The sequence below is a fragment of the Clarias gariepinus genome, chromosome 13 (assembly GCF_024256425.1).
Source record: "Clarias gariepinus isolate MV-2021 ecotype Netherlands chromosome 13, CGAR_prim_01v2, whole genome shotgun sequence".
Lineage (NCBI taxonomy): Eukaryota > Metazoa > Chordata > Actinopteri > Siluriformes > Clariidae > Clarias > Clarias gariepinus.
In genome coordinates this window covers 8844110-8860781 of record NC_071112.1, presented here as the reverse complement: position 1 = coordinate 8860781, position 16672 = coordinate 8844110, and the positions used below count along the sequence as shown (strand labels likewise).

The 16672-nt window shown below is 38.9% G+C and overlaps 1 protein-coding gene across 3 annotated transcripts; it reads right to left on the bottom strand.

Moving 5' to 3' along the window:
• srrm1 (serine/arginine repetitive matrix 1) lies at positions 1-15416 on the bottom strand. Of its 3 annotated transcripts, none has more exons than XM_053509596.1 (17): positions 15293-15416; positions 12611-12700; positions 11874-11996; positions 8929-9099; positions 8498-8583; positions 8196-8384; positions 7872-8075; positions 7643-7759; positions 7148-7302; positions 6863-6943; positions 6583-6669; positions 6344-6488; positions 6172-6255; positions 5767-6078; positions 4894-5119; positions 1458-1634; positions 1-637 (listed from the first exon to the last, which is right to left on the bottom strand). In XM_053509596.1, exons 1-17 carry the CDS (start codon positions 15311-15313, stop codon positions 530-532), a joined length of 2376 nt encoding a protein of 791 aa, XP_053365571.1. In that variant the 5' UTR covers positions 15314-15416; the 3' UTR covers positions 1-529. The 3 variants fall into 3 exon arrangements, with proteins under 3 accessions (XP_053365571.1, XP_053365572.1, XP_053365573.1); XM_053509597.1 differs by having other exon boundaries at positions 1-630; XM_053509598.1 differs by lacking the exons at positions 11874-11996; positions 12611-12700; positions 15293-15416 and adding an exon at positions 11471-11763.
• Positions 15417-16672: the final 1256 nt, after the last annotated feature.

Here is a 16672-nt window from a genome sequence, read left to right as displayed (position 1 = left end):
TTAGTCTTTTTGTCGTTTGTTTAATGTGACTTTTTCAAAGCCAGAAATGTTTGAACAATTTGAAACAACTTCATTACAAAACAAACATTAGGAGAAGAAACAAAGTTCTCACTTGTTCTCTGTTTTGCACAGTGTGTGTGTTTGTATTTTTACCGTATGGGACATGCACACGGGAATAAACACAGATCTACCCCAACCAAGAAAAAAAAGTAAAATAAAACACTGAGTAAGGTTATAAAGGGGGGGAAAAAAAATCTACAGACTGACTCTCGATCTCAGTTACCATCAGTTGAAGGAACAAAAGAATGAGAAAGGGAAGGGGGGGGAAATCGGCATTTCTTTTTTTCTTTTAGTTGATGAAGAAACATAACATGCTGCAAATTTCAACACAAACTGCATGAAAAAATAAAGTTACCGCCATATCAATATCGTGTGTGAACTCCTCAAAGTTTGTACTGAGAAGAAGGGGGAAAAAAAAAAAGAAGAAAAAAAAAAGAGAACAAAAATAGAGAAAGGACTGGGAGGATTCTCATGACTGTGAGGGGGACATCTGAGCCTTCCTCATGGAGCGCAGAGCTTTTTCCCTCAGGTGCTTCTCCAGATCATCCAGACTGTCCTCTACTTCGCTCTCTGATTCCTTCAGGAAAGGTAGCATTAATTAAAATCTGATTGAACACACACTTGCGACAAACACAATCAGGGGATGCATGCATTAACTATGTATGCAGTTAATCATACAGAGCATTATTAGCGGTTATTAACGATATGTGTATTAACCACATCATGAGCACTTCGATATCACCCTGTGCTGTGGATACTCTCTCAAATCTGTGCGACTTCCACACTAACAATTTTAGATTCTTTTTTTAATTCCATCTAGAAAAGTTAATAGTAATTGACTAATTGGTTATTGATTAATCATTAGCAATTTACACAATAAAAAAACTATTAACCAATGTTTATTTTGTGTAATTAAAAAATGAGAAAAAAAAAAAAAAAAAAACTAAGACAGAGACCAGAGCTAAACTTTATTTTTTTTAATGAAATTGTTTGTTTTAAGAATTTGGAATTTGTTAGTATATTCAGCATAAGTAACATAAGAGAACCGTTTTAATCCAGTTAAAACAAAAAACTGTTATCAACAATTAACCGATTATTGTTTGATTAGATATCAGTAAAGAAAAATGTGCAAAATTTACATCCCTATATCAACATCTTATCCCCTCATATATATACCCTTTTTATTTGTAAGAAAGTACCAGAGATCGCAGATAAGTCTCAAGAGTTTACATAGCAAACACTAGATTTGCTAATTGAACGTCTGAATGACCTAGCATGTGACCTCTATGTGATTTAGCCCGAGTTTGGCTTTAAAAGCTATATAAATGTGTGTGCTAGACAGGCCACACCCACAAGCATGAACAAAGGCTTCAGCAGATCCGAAGTTCACACTTCACCTTTTTCTGATCGGATTCATGCTCTTCCTCCACCCGAGCGTTGTCCTGTGTATCCCCTGACGGTGCAGCGCTGCCTTTCTCCTTCTTGTGCTTCTTGTGTTTTTTGTGTTTCTTTTCCTTCTTGTGTTTCTTCTCCTTCTTTTTCTTCTTTTTCTTGCCAACCTCTACATCAGAACCCTAAACGATTATAACAGAGAGAGAAAGAGCGAGGGAGGTGAATCTCTAACAAGCATTAAACAAATGCTTGTTAAACTGCACGAGGTGTGGCATGTGTTTAGAACCTAAGCAGTATTAGTAGATAACAGCTCTGTAACATCATAAAGCTAACATATAGCGATAAACATGTTATATTTAGTAGGGGTGTGCCAAAAAAAAAAAAAAAAAAAAAAAAATCGATTCACAGAAAAATCTAGATTCTCATCTGCAACGATTCAGAATCGATCTAAAATGTCCAAGAATCGATTTAATAAATAAATAAAATCAGCTGGCTGTTTTCAAATTAGCCTCCATTTTTGTAACTAGCCTACTGGTCTGTACTGATGTCATCACGCAGGCGGTTTTTGAACGTAAGCGTGCGCGGCAAATCACTAAAACAAAGAGGAAGCAAATATGGATGAGAGGGAGATCCAATCAGCCCCGTCTTCACTTAAAGCTAAAGTTTGGCGTCATTTCGGTTTTTACCGAATGTCTGGAAGCACTGCGCTGGACATGACACAGTGTGCAAGCTTTGCAAAACGAAGACTTCGGCAGCACAACAAATGCGCGTGCTCATATTACTAGGCATCACCCGGAGCTCAGCAACACGGAGCAGAGTCAGCCGCCAGCTGCAGACCAACGCACACTGCAGTGCTTCACGAAACTCCCTGATGTTTTTATTGTCTTCTCCGGTTGTGTTCTACATGATATTTGTGGTAAATTTTCCTGGAAAATGCATCTATTTTCAACCATTTTGTAATATGAAGAAGCACTTTATTTTTGTTCCAACTTATTTTATAGCTAGCTACTAATGAGTAGCAATTGACAACCAGACAATGTTTTTGATAAAAGGCACTTTCCTGAGAATTTAACTTAATAAATGTGAAAAAGACACTTTAATGTCTCCGTTTGTCATTCTGTATAGCAAAGCAGATGAAAGTAGATCATGATCAGAAACCCGACTAGAAATCATTATGAATAAAATCTAATCATTTTGAATCGAAAATCTTTTTGAATCGAAAATCGATTTTGAATCGAATCGTGGCCTCAAGAATCGGAATCGAATCGTGAGATGGTAAAAGATTCCCACACCTAATATTTAGCACCTTTATTTTACACATGAAACATGCCTGGTAGTAATGCGCAGGTCGGGTATTTTTCCAACCCGCGGGTCCCGCTTTTATGAAATTATTCGGCCCGCCGCAGCCCGCCCCGCACCACTGTATCTATTTTTACAACCCGCCCTGGCCCGCACCCATTAAATAGACATACTAGGCATTGTAATTTTAATGAAAACAGCCTTTATTTCAGCCTGAAAGTGCTTGAAAACATCGCCGTGTAAACTGGCAACAACATATGATTATGAATATGAACGATAAATCAGGTCATATTAATAAGATAATGATACACATCTTAAACATTTACAAAGCAGCGTTTGTAATCGAGGCTAAACTATTTTTTATTTTATATTTGTATAGGGCAGGTATTTCTACTTTAGCGTTTACAGCCTACGCTAAATAACCACTGACTTTTTTTTTTTTCATTTAAATCACACAGAAATGTTCATTTAGCGTTTTTACGTTCGCTGTGCAAAAAAAGAATGCTAAAACATTAGATTTAGCAGCCTGACCTTTTTTTTTCTTTTAATGATGTAAAGTCCTGACCTCAATTTCTCCCGCATCTCGTCTTCCATCTTTACTTTTATTTCTTTGTTTTTGTTGTGACTGGCAGCTGTAGCTGCTTGGCGCTTTCGTGACTTGTCACGTGACGTAACCTTATCAAAGAACTTAAAATATGAAAATAGATATTCCCAAATATTTAATATAGGCTATAGGGAATTGCACGCAACATACATGGATTTTTTTAATTTAATTTTGTTTTTAATTTATATCAGCACCTGAAGCAACACAGAAAAGTATGATGAATGCATGGCGGTAAAAACCAAGAGTAGTAAAGAGACCAAACAAAAAGCACAACCCAGTGTGAGCAGAACAAAACACATTATTACAGATGTGTTTGTAAGTCTCAGTAAATGACGTAGCGATGTTCAACTTGAAATAACTGCAGTGAAGGCACTGGCTGCATGGGACCTCTGTAAAGATGGTTTGGTCGCTGTCACAACAGACAATGGCACGCACATCGCCAAAGCGGTGGCGCTTAATCACTAGACTAGGTTCCAGTGCTTCATGCATAGACTTCATTTGGCCATTGGTAAGTTAAATTCATTTAATCCTTTTATATTTAAAGCTACTTAACTGTAAATTAGAGAGGACAGCTATTAACAGATTTTGTTTAAGAATAAATGGAAATACAGTGTAGAAAACGGTGTGTCACAAAGACCACTAGAAATCTCAGTTTAATTATTTTCATGATTATTGGCATGACTCTAAAATTTATGTGTTTAAAGGACACTTTTCCTTCCTTTAATCTTTTCTTCATCATTAGATTAAAAATGGTGAGTGATTTGATAAGAATACCAATATAGAATATGTTACATCCTCCATAAATGTCGCTGTTTTGGGACAAAATGTAAAAAAAAAAAAAAATTTTAAGTGGGTATTTGTTTTATTTATCTGTACTTTTGACTTTTTATTTTAAAGTTAATTAAATTTAGTAATGTTAAGAAGTTACTTTTGTACAATTTTGTTTTAATTTAAAAACATTGTTCATTTCTAGTTGCTAGATTGCACTGTATACGATATCTCAGTTGAGAAATTCAAATTTCAGCATTAATTAGTAATGTGGGTGCATTTTCCTTGAAAACAAGCAAGTTGAGTCATACCACTTGTTTACCGTATCGCAATCGTAAATTGCAATTTTGACTTCAATAATTACAATGTGACATTTTTTCCAAATCGTGCAGCCCTACTGGGCACCTGGCCATTTTAATGTGCATATTAACATGCCACACAAAAAATGTGCCTCGACAGGTGTATTCTGCTCCCCCATCCATTTGCATTTCAACCCATCCATTCACTCATTTGTGTAAAGATGAGATAAGCTACCTACACAAAAACATTACACCGAATCCTCCTCCTAATGCCTGTTGGACTCCCCGCATCACAGACTCTTAACCCTACTGTTGTGTGTACATGCTTAAGTTTAAACTAATAAGCCCTGCTCAGATCAGATTTTTTAATATAATCACAACTGAACTGGGCTGAAGTTCAGTTTTTTTTTTTAAGACAAGGTGCTCCTGCAAAACAGGAAATTAACCAGGGCATGTTGTGGCGGAGCCTACCTTGTTAGGGGAGGGGCTTCGAGAGGCACTGCTGGCCTTTTTGGCTGGAGGAGGTGGTGGAGGTGGAGAGCCACTGGCTGAGCGGGTGGGAGAAGGAGATGGGGATGCAGACGCCGGCCTCTTGAGAGTCCCGGAGGCTCCCGCAGAGGATGCTGGGAAACGGTCGGGAGAGGCAGAGCGTGACCGAGACGACTGTCTTCTCATCGGCCGTGGACTCTGAGAACCTCTGTTTAAAAAAACAAAACAAAAACACACATTACAGTTTCAGCTTGGTTACTTCTATTTTATGATTATGGGCAGATTGATGTCCAATCTTAGCTATTAAAACAATAAAGATGATTATGCAGGCCTGCTGACCCAGGAGAGAATAAGTATTATATGGCGTTTAATTTTATTTATTTATTCTGGAAAAAGACTCAGGTGTCCTCGGTTTTATAGAAGGAAGATTTATAATCATGCATGCAGTCCTCTACTCATCTTTTTTTTTTTTTTTATTTACTCAAGAGCTCCTCATCCACATGCTGACCTAATTAAACCCAGCCTAGGGCTCTTCACAGCATTTCGCACCTCTGACACTCATTAGATCACATGACCACATAATGTTTGAGAGGGAGACATGCTAAGGAAGTATCACGTAGCTTTGGGCAAGAAAAAATAAAATGTAAACGCTCACACACATGGCAAAATATAAAACGTGTATAAAAGATTTCATGACAAAATACAAATAATTTCAAAACTTAATTTCTAACCATTAAGCAGCTGAGGGTCCTAATAAACAACCCACACATGCTTTAATGCAATTCAGAGCATACACAAATTCAGCACTTTATTACTTATATTTGATTAACACAAACTTCAGCCAAGTTTCCTCACCTCTGTGTGTTACGTGGCTCAGGTGTACGCGACACCCTGCGGATGGCTCTGCCGTGAACGGGAGATTGCCCCCGTCGCTGTGGGGACGCCCCTGCGGGCGGGTACCTGCCCTGAGGGCTGCTCTGACGCCCTGAGGATGACATGGGTGGGCTACGGCGCGAACGTGGAGGAGGAGAGGAAGACGACCGAGGACTACTACGCTTCGGTGGAGCAGGTGAGGGAGAAGCGCGTCTCTTGTGAGCAGGAAGAGGTGAGGGGCTGTAACGCCGTTGGATTGGCGGGGAGTAGCGGCGAGGAGGGGGCGAGGGAGACCTGTAAAAACAGAGCATCAGGAATGAACTTTTGAAGAAAGAACGAGGCAACAATAGTTCCAAGAGATCTTTTATAATAAAACGTTTGTTATACCTCCGCCTGGGTGGAGGTGATGGTGACCTACGACGCCTGGGGGAAGGCGAGCGGTGACGTCGAGGAGACGGAGAACGTCTCTTCCTGCAGGAAATACCACAGGAATTAATATTTCCCAGATAGATAAAAGATTTTGACCTTAAAATACAACATCAATACAATAATTTGTTACCTAGGTGATGCATCCCGGTGGCGTCTCCTAGGCGACACGGGTGAGTGACTCCGCCTCCTCCTGATGTCACCATTCTTTGCTGGTGGCCCTCTTCCAGACCTCCTTGGTCCTTCATCCTCTGAGGATGAGGAGGATGATCCAGTCTCTAAAAATAAACAAATAAAAGAAAAATTTATTGCATAAAAAGAAGGGGGGAAAACACTACAGGAAAGTCTTTTGAAATCTGAAAAACAGGCAACCTGAAGATGATTGCTGATTCTGTCTGCGATACTGTCGCCGCTGCTGAACGGAATCGACCGCTGCCCCCTTCCCCAGCTTATCCTCCTCTATAACACAGAAGAGAGGTCACGTCAGTCAACACACACGGACAAACTCCACTAGATTTTCATTAGTTATTAACTACATTGCAGTTGCTACCAGATTATTCTGTAAAATGAGTCTCATTAAGTCTGAAGTGAGTTAATAGACAAAAGTGCATAAACAACCAAATAAAAATCTCTCGTTTGCACATACACCTACCGGATTCTGACAGGTCTGATCGTCTGGGTTTCGGAGCAGGAGACGGCGACTCGTTTCGTCCAGGAGGTCGCCGATTCGAACCTGAAATTCAAAAAGATTTCTCATAAAGACAAAGTGAGAAAGTAAATGAGCTTCTTCCTTAATTAGTGAGTTAACTGATCATGAGTTTAATAAGTTGTAAACCTGATTTGTGCTTCAGAGACAAAAAAGAAAAAAAAAGAAAAAAGCTCGATAAACAAAATGTCAGTAAGTGTGTGAAAGAAAGGAAGCGCACAAGTAACATACCCGAGGGACTGCGGCGCCTCCTACTGGGGCTAGTGGAAGTATCAGTGCGGCGTGGTTGTTTTCTGGGTGGTGTAACAGAGCTGCGTTTAACAGGCCTTTTATGAGGCGAGCGCGAGGAAGAGCTGCCTGAGGACGAGCGAGAGCGTGAACGTCGCCTGGCACAGAGATTGAGAACAAGTCAGAGAAAATGACACACACATACACAAATATATCATAAAATCACAGCTCTGAATACATACTCCTGATATGTAACCATGAAAACAATCAAATACTAGATAGAAAATATTGACACACGCATATACATTTCAAGATTTTCCCCCCCGACTTACTTACATTTAATTTTGCCCTTTTTAAAAAAAACCTAGTTGTTCACCTTTTCAGAGTTTATATCATATTTACCAGTAAAGACAAATATTTATCAATGGCCTAAGTTCTAATAACGCTAGAATTAAAATCAATATCTAAATGTAAAGTCAGATTCATAAGGAGTTGTACCTGCGGGCAGGTGAGCGGCTACGTCTGTGTCTGGAAGGAGGTGGGCGTCTCGGGGGACTCCTCCGTCTGGGGGACATGCGTCTCCTCGGACTCGGTTTGCGCCGAGGCGAGTAAGATCTGTGATTAGAAGATAAGTGCATTACCAAGGTGGAACTACATCCATGCTGATGTTTACAGGATTAAGTTACGTGTACATACACGCAGCCTTCCCATTTTAACCTTGGTTTACCTAGAGCGTGACCGATGACGTCGTCGGGGGCGGGGTGAGCGAGACCGCGTGCGATGGCGTGGACGATCTCGACGAGCATCTTTCTCCCGCTCACGCTCCCTGTCTCTCGGTTTCGGTTTGTCCTCAGTCTTTGCAGGTTTCTCCGGAGACACGTCCTTAGGAACCTCGGAAACTGAATCCGGCTTTGCGTCGCTCACCAAATCACTAAACAGAAAACAGCTCATACGTCAGATCAAAATCATTTTTATTATTGTAGATTTTCTAAGCACTTTGCTAAGAATCCTAACAGATTATCACAATTAACAACAAGTATATTCCAGTTACCTGGTAGAGGAAGCCTCCTGTATCAGAGGTTCCGGTTTGGAGCTCTCTGATTGGTCAGGTTCAGGCTGGGGCTCAGGTTTGTGACTGGGTGGACTGGGCACAGGCAGAGCTGGTGGGCTGGGTTTGCGTCGAGGCGAGCGAGAGTGGCTGCGTTTCCTTTCGCGCTTCACTGGTGAACGAGATTTTCTCCTGAAGGGCAAAAAAGATTGGAGGAAAGGTCTAAATAGATGCTGTTTATAAGAAGATTCTACAAGACATCTAGATAAAGAGTGTTAATTTCTGGATGCCGTTTTGGGACTTACCGTTTGGGACTCCTGGACTGAGCTTTCTCTTTGCTCTCTCTGTCCCTCTTATCCTCATCTACCTTCTTCATAACCGCCAGCGACTCCTGACCAGAAAAACAGAAATAAACACTTTATTTTACACTTTGGTAACTTTATGTAAATTGCTTGATTATCATACAAATGAAATAAATAGAAGCAAAATAAACAAGATAAACAGTCATCTTTAAACAACAGGCTGCATCTACTTGTGAAAACATACTGCTGCAGATCAGTTCTGCTAATTTGCCAAACAAAGAACAGAAGCATGGAACGTTTATCAATTATATTTGGGCAAAAAAAATATTTGTGGCTACACCTCCAAACTAGTCACATTCTACTATGAATGCAAAACATTTTCGCATTTACCTTTATATGCATATACTTATCACCATTGGGATAAAATCTCTGACCTGTCTGAGCTTGATCTCCTCTTTCTTCTGCTCGAGAAAAGCAGACGGGATTCCAGCGATGTTCTCCTGAGCGCTCAGCAGCAGGGGCCAGAGGTCCTTCATGAACTCACGTGCGTTCTTCCCGTTCAGAAAGCCAGTCAGGTTAATCTGCATCATCTTACCATCTGGATTCTACAACACACACATTGAGGACGGAAAGAGCAAAGCAATGGGGACGAAGATTAATACAGAGATAAAATATGGAAGCGCAGAACAGCAAGGATGGGCTCTAATTGGCCAAACCTAACCCTTTACACCAAACTCTTAGACACAAAGCTAGTGTTAATTATTTGCTTGTTTTCTTTAAAAAAAAAAAAAGATGAAAATCTGGATTTGGTCATTACTCAATCTTTGATTCCACAAGGAAAAAAACAACATTTTAAAAGCATGCATTATGTCTGGTTTCTGATCTTTAAAAAGAGCCCTCCTTGTATAGAGAGAAAAAAACTTTAATAAAATGAATAGACATGATTATGAAACCAGAACTCATTGCATGAAAGGTGAACAGCTTTGCCCCGCCCTCCCTTTAACTGCTGTGACACAGCAACAATAAATCCACAATACAGAGTGTGTCAAAAACCCCAAAGAGACAAAGTACAGTCCGGATGTCTTCAGTGTGTGCGCATCCTCGAGGTTGGGGGGATTGGAGCGCCCGCCGCTCCTGCACAGACAGGGACGCTCCGTTTGGCTCGCTTCCGCCTCCCTACTGCTTGTGACTCAACCACCTTGAGTATTATGTTATATCACTTATCTAAATTGCAAGAGACGAACAAGCAATAATGAGTACACAGGGCATGGAAAAAAAGTTTAATTTACTTTTTTCTTCTTCTTAAAGTTAGAACTAATTTCAAAAAAAGAAACAAAGTAAAATCATCTTGGGTGTTTTGCTAATAGTGAACTACTCAGTAATATGCTTTAACTACTTCACCATTTTCTGCCTGCATGCCTATTAAGTCTGAACAAAGCTCAGAGAGGGGACAATTGATTTTCGCAAAAAAGTCTCTCGCTCGCCTCCTGCACACCGACACAGAACAACTTACCGGCAGCCATGTAATCAATGTAATCCATTTATGACTTTAATCACCGAATTTACATAGCGCATAAAGGTTTATATTAACACACTAGTTTGAATACTTGGTATCCATAGCAACAGCTTGTTCAAGGGGATCAAATCGTTCATTTATAGAGAGAAGGAGTCTGCAGTGTCAAAAGTAAAGCTGTAACTCTTTAGAGTTTGTTTATTTTATTTTTTGCAATTACTTGGCAACATAAAACTATTCTGTAAAGTTGAAAACATCTAGAGTCTCTACTGTCATAGGCAAAAACCCAGATGTTGACTATTTTCCTGTAAAGGCATACCACTAATCTTTTATTATTTAAGAAGTGAAAAAACAAGGTCATCCCAAACCCATCTCTAAATTGTACGTTTTCTAATAATAGTCCAAGATTAAGTTGTTCTAAGGCAGAACTATAGATTAGAGAGACGGCATGATGTCACTTTTTTCCTTACACCGTTTTCTTTAAAAAGCTCTCAATTGTCCTACATTAAACATAATAAACATTTTAAAGGTTCAGAACTAAATTTCAAACTTTGCTGTTGGTTAAAGGATCTGATAACTAATCCACTGGTTTGTTCTTGCTGGCATCAGTCCGATCTGAATGCTGGCGAATGAACCTGAATCCGCCAACAGTTATAACATAATAAACTAACAAGACTTTAATCCTTCATTAGCTTTTTAGTGGTGTGTAAAGGTAAAAAAGGCAAAACTTTTATGAAAACATTGCTTGTGAACCCAAAGCAACACTTTCAGCTCATGATCCAAAATGTTAAATAACTAAATAAACAAATTTAAGGAAAGTTGGTAGATTTAAGGAAAAGACAAGTTTGAGAACAACCAGAACTGGCTAGGATCACATACAGCTATTTTCTGGCCTTTCATTTTTGTAGAATTATTATTTTAATTAATTTTCTGTAATAAAATATACAGTATAATATAGACAGAGAGACATAGATAGATTTTTTCTTTCCTTTTTTTTAAAAATAAAAATGAAAGAAAAGCATATTTGAATTATTTTTGTCTTGTGGGTTTTGTATTGATGGCATCAAATGATGGTTTAAATCTAAAATCCTTCCTCTAGGAAAAAAAGGAGAAAATGCACAATTTAAAAATAACACTAAAACTTATACATATATATTCAAACTTCCTATTACCTTCGGAATTAAGGTGGCTTCTTTTATTTTTTAATATTTCCATAGATATTGCTAATAAGAAAATTTTATAACATGTATAAAACTTATATAGGTTATATATAAAACTATCACCAGCATCAAGTCCGTAACAATATTGCTATCAATATTTACAGGGTTTTCTTTCTTGTTAATGTGTGTACTTCTATTTTAATGTGCTTCAGCAAATATCAAGCCTGAAAATAAAAAGAGAATAAAAACAAACTAATACGATTGATGACTGAGATAATGCCAAGCCCTGATCGTAAAACTCACCTCAAAGACACAAAGCTCATGATGAAGGGAGACTTGGGGTTCAGCGAGACTTTGGGCTCAGCTGAGATCTAATTAGGTGTTGGTGCTATACTTCAGTTGCAAGGAATAACATCCATATTGGTTCAGGCCTTTTAAATCATAAATCACATCATCGTTAGAAACAGTGCCGTTCAGAAGACACGCTGATACACATCACAGCATCTTGAGAAAGAACCAAACCATTTCTTTACCCAGAGCTAGCACAAAATGAATCGTGCCCTTTCACTTTTCTTTTTGGTCTGGTTACTGTATTTTAAGTTAATTTTTAACTCCTGACGCATTCACTCCTCTGCAAAAGCCTGGCACATATCCGAGTACAAAAAGAAGAAGAAAGACAGAGAGGGAAATAGAAATGAACGGCTACCTTCTCCTCCAGCTGGTTGAAGACAAACTCGACAACAACATCGTCGTCAAAGCCAAGGATCTCTGTGACGCGCTGCGTTATCCACGGCTTGATGACTTCCAGGTTTACTTTGCTCATGTCCACCTGAGAATTAGATGTATTGACAAAATGTTTAGATACCAAAAAAATGGCTTTTGAAACATTGCGGCTGTTAAATGCGGGAATTCCCAAAAAGTATTCAATTCTTAAATTATCTTCAAATACACAACATTCACGTCAGTATTTGAGTTTTATTCCAAATTCATGTACTTATAGCAAAATTCCTATGTCAAAATTCTGATCTGCAAAAATCAATCAATCAATGTACACTTAAACTCACAAAGGAAAATAATAAAGGATATAACATGGACCCAATAGACCACACCGAGCACATTTTGAAAGACATCACAGGACATGTTCCCTTGCAATTTTAGTGTTAAAAGCCCTAGCCTTACGTCAAAATGAGATATTTTCTTAATTTGTTTTACATCTTTTTGTTCATGAAATGCTGTCAGAACAGGTTAAATGAGATAGGATTAAATCATAGGAATTGTAATATAGAATGAGACTTGCATGGCTCGTTTTCCTGTTTGCATACACTTGTATGATTTTACATGCGTGTGATCTATTAAGTGATGTAACAACTGCCATGATGCGCATTAAATCACACTGGCATGTGCAGTCAAAGTGATCTCACACAACTTGGGGTTACTTTGTACCTTTTTCTCCAGACATTCTGCAAACTTCAGCTCCTTTAACAACTTCTTATGCTTGTTACTGAAGCGGTTATCCTGCTCCGCACTGGTTCCCTGCAAAAAACAAAACATGGCATTAATTATCCACCCTGTATGGACACAGAGATGCAAAGGTAAAAAGCTGTGAGATTCTGGTACAAACCGACCGTTTTTACCCCCCTTACATTTTTTCAAATTTGTTTCCATAAATTCTGTAAAGCTCCATACAAAAACAGACAGCAGTGTTTTATTCCTTTGTTTTAATTGGTAAAACCATAATTTTTTTATCATCCTTCAGCTACAATTTTATTGTGTAACAGTTATCCCCTTGGTAGATCGAGCTAGATATCCCAGTCCTGTGCAAAATAAAATAATCAGGTCCGTAGAACCTGCTGATTGCTTTTTTTTCTACATTGTAAAAAAAAATATTGTTTCCATATGCCCATATATACTGTATATTTTTATATACAGTGAAACCTTGGATTGTGAGTAACTTGGTCTGCGATCATTTTGCAAAACAAGCAAACTTTTAATACATTTTAACATAAGAAACGAGCAGTACACATGCGCTTTGTCTAATGAGCATCATGCAATCACAACTGAGCCAATGGCTCTTCTCTCTCAGACGCTACTGGATTGTGGGTAATCATCTCGCATGTCCTGTTTATGATAACAAATAAACAGTGTGTGCACATGTAAAGCAAGGACGATTCCCTTCCTCATCTCGTTTTACACGGTAACCCGCCACCCTTCTCTCAGGAGAAAGGGGTAGGGGGCTATTGCGTAGGATGACTCTCTTTCACACACACACTAATTGAAAAACACTGGTCGGGAAACTTCTTTAACTAGGAACCTCTCTAATTCGCACTCGTGCGCGCGCACACTAACAGAATAACTGCTTTCTCTCAGAGAAACTCTGGATCTTTAACAAGGAACACTTGCTTTTACCTCCATTTACGGATTTGTGACATTGCATTGTTGTTAAACATTAATCTTCTGCACTGCTGCAGCCCTTTCAACCTTTCCCAGAGGCCGTTATTGCAGTACAGTTACTAATGGAGTCACTACAGTTGGTCCCAAAAAAATGCTTTATGCTTACACGTGGTCACTACGCTATATTAAACAGTACATGCGCACTGAGACTGAGCATGGAAGACAATTACCCACAATCCAGCAGCGCAAGAGAAAACAACAACTGGCTCAGGTATGATCACATAACGCTCGGCATACAAAGCGCATGCATACTACTCCCACTTCAAAACACCAGTACTATCTAGCCCACCTTGCTCGTTTATGGCGTTAAAATGTCTTTAAATTTTGCTTATCTTGCAAACCCCTCGCAGACCAAGTTACTCGCAATCCAAGGTATATGTATATATTTTTGTTTAACTGATAATGGCCTTGCTTAACACCAAGTCATTTGCATTTATTAATGCTACTATAGATGTAAATTGTTCAATAATAATAAAATCTTAATCATGTTTTAATTTTCTAATATTTTTGTCATCAACATCACATCTTTTAGCCCCGACCTCATTTAAACTACTCACTTACTCATAGTCTATACCGCTTTATCCTGTATTCAGGGTTGCGGGGACCTGGAGCCTATCCCAAGAGGCTTAGGGCACGAGACTGGGTACACCCTGGAGTGCAAATCCATCGCAGGGCACACACACATCTATTCACACACCATGGGCATTTTGGGAACACCAATTAGACTAACTTGCATATCTTTGGACTGTGGAAAACCAGAAAACCCGGAGGAAACCCATCAAGCACGTGCGAACATGCAAACTTAATGCACACAGGGACGGTAATCGAGCCTGGCTGGGAAGCGAACCCAGACCCTGGAGATGCATGGCGACGGTGCTAACCACTACGCCCATTTAAACAGCATTATACTTTTTAAATAATTAATATAATATTTACTTAAAAAACATAATTGAATATATTTTTGCATTAGTTATTTATGCATAAAAGGTTTTTTTTTTAATGCACATGTTCAGCCCAACGTGTCGAGTTCATCTCTTTAATCATAAATTAATCTCAAAGGGTATTTTATTTTTACATTTAATCATGTAAATACCCATTTCTTTTAAGGCGACATTCTTAAATAATCACTTCTGACATTCCCGCGATGTGGCCTGTTGCAACCCAGGTCAGAACTTGCTAATATTTTACTACACAATAACAGATAACATGATAGAATTTACCTAATTGTTAAAACTGATGTTTAGGTAAAACTTTATATAATAAGAACAATAAATGTGAGTTTTGTCGTGTAACCAAACCCTAGCATTCGGCTAGTTAGCATAACACAACGCTACGGTAAAAATCAAACGTTTAAAAGATTTAAATCTCTTAAACATTACGCAATATATGTAACATGCACAAACGCGTCAAAATAACTTCGTATGTGTGGACTAGTTATAAGATAAGCTGTTTATTTTAAAATAATAAACAGAAAACAGGCTTAAGCTTGGCGCAATGCTAACGCCTCGCGTACTCGTCCGCCATTTTGTCTAACCTGCTCAGCACCACAGGTTGGTAAATACAGCGCGGTTTCTAAAACGCAGACAAGAAGATACACACACCAAACAATGCATTCATAAAAAATATACATGTTATTATAAAAACATTATTTAATATGATAAAAATGTTACTCACGCGGAAAAATCCCGCGTCCATTTTTGTAACCGTGGGAAAAACGAACGACGGTCCCCGTAAAGACAAGCTAGAACATCCCACAATCCACCGCGGCGGCTCTTAGCTCGCTCTTCTCTCGCGTCACTTCCGGATGGACGTACCTGAAAGGTGACGTCATCAACCTGTGCCGGGGCTGTTTCGCTTGGCGTTGCCACCCACTTGAACAACAACAAGCGTTCTCTACAATATATTTAACCTTTACATTTAAAGATTTTAGTATACTGTAATAGTACATAGTATGTAACACTGATATATTTTTTTGCTTTATCCTAACAGTATATCACAGGAAAAAAGCAACACTGCTATTATAATTATACTGTAATAATTTGCCCTCCAAACTATCCACTTTAAGATCTTTGAGGCCTGTATCTCAGAAATTCCCTCAAAATATTAGGCCGTGATGAAATGTCTGTAAAATTGAGCACCAAAAAAGTCCACTTATGAATAAGCCCTGTGAATTTAGACTGAAACGAGACTAGGCTTCTCCTCATGTCCAGTCCTGCAATTCCACTTTTCTTTTGCATTTATCATTATCAAGTTTAGCCTAATACATTACTGCACAGTCAAATTCCTTTTACTTTTCCTTTTGCTTAAAATATTGCAATCCACAAAGCATTATGGGTGACATAGTTTAAAAGAGAAAAAATTGTTGGTGCACGTCTCACTGGCGCATCTGTGACCAAGCCAGCAAGTCTTTGTGATGAGCCACAAGAGAAAGCTGTCTGAAAGGGATGTCTGGGTGCTAAACCGGATTGTATCCAAAAAACACTAAACCATAGCTGCCCTACTCACTGCAAAATTAAACGTGCACCTCAACCCTCAACCTTTGTTTCTCTGAGGACTTGACTGTTCAATAGTTCAGGCCTGGAACTTTATACAAGTCTACCTGAGTTTTCAATAACTAACTGGACTCCATATTAACATCAAATAACATCAACTGTTATGCTGAACTGCCTGCCAACTAACACACAGTATGAATGCAGATCAATTAATGCTTTCTGTTTCACCCAAATGAGGATGGGTTCCCTGTTGAGTCTGGTTCCTCTCAAGGTTTCTGAGTCTTTCCTTGCCTTGCCTCGCCCTCAGCTTGCTCACCAGGGACAAACTGACCATTTTGATTCATACACATTCAAATTCCATACAAACTTAAATAATTCTTTTGATTGTGTAAAGCTGCTTTGGGAAACCCTTCTCCATGTTCACTCAAGTTTGTTGACGATGGAGTGATTGGTTGCTTTACTTCCCAGGGAGCCCTCATGTCTGTGTTTCCTTCTGGCTCTCCCTTTAAGGGGACGGTTCCACTTGACCACGAAGATAGTCCTGGCCTCAGCTAATGCAGAC

Bases quoted from the DNA above. Each gene is read 5' to 3' on its own strand.
- srrm1 (XM_053509596.1), bottom strand. From the start codon at position 15,313: ATGGACGCGGGATTTTTCCGC. The intron at 7,760-7,871 runs GTAAACCAAGGT...TTCTAATCACAG, and splicing joins CGTCATCGGTCACGCTCTAG to ATCTTACTCGCCTCGGCGCA. The intron at 6,489-6,582 runs GTTGCCTGTTTT...GTTTATTTTTAG, and splicing joins GAATCAGCAATCATCTTCAG to AGACTGGATCATCCTCCTCA.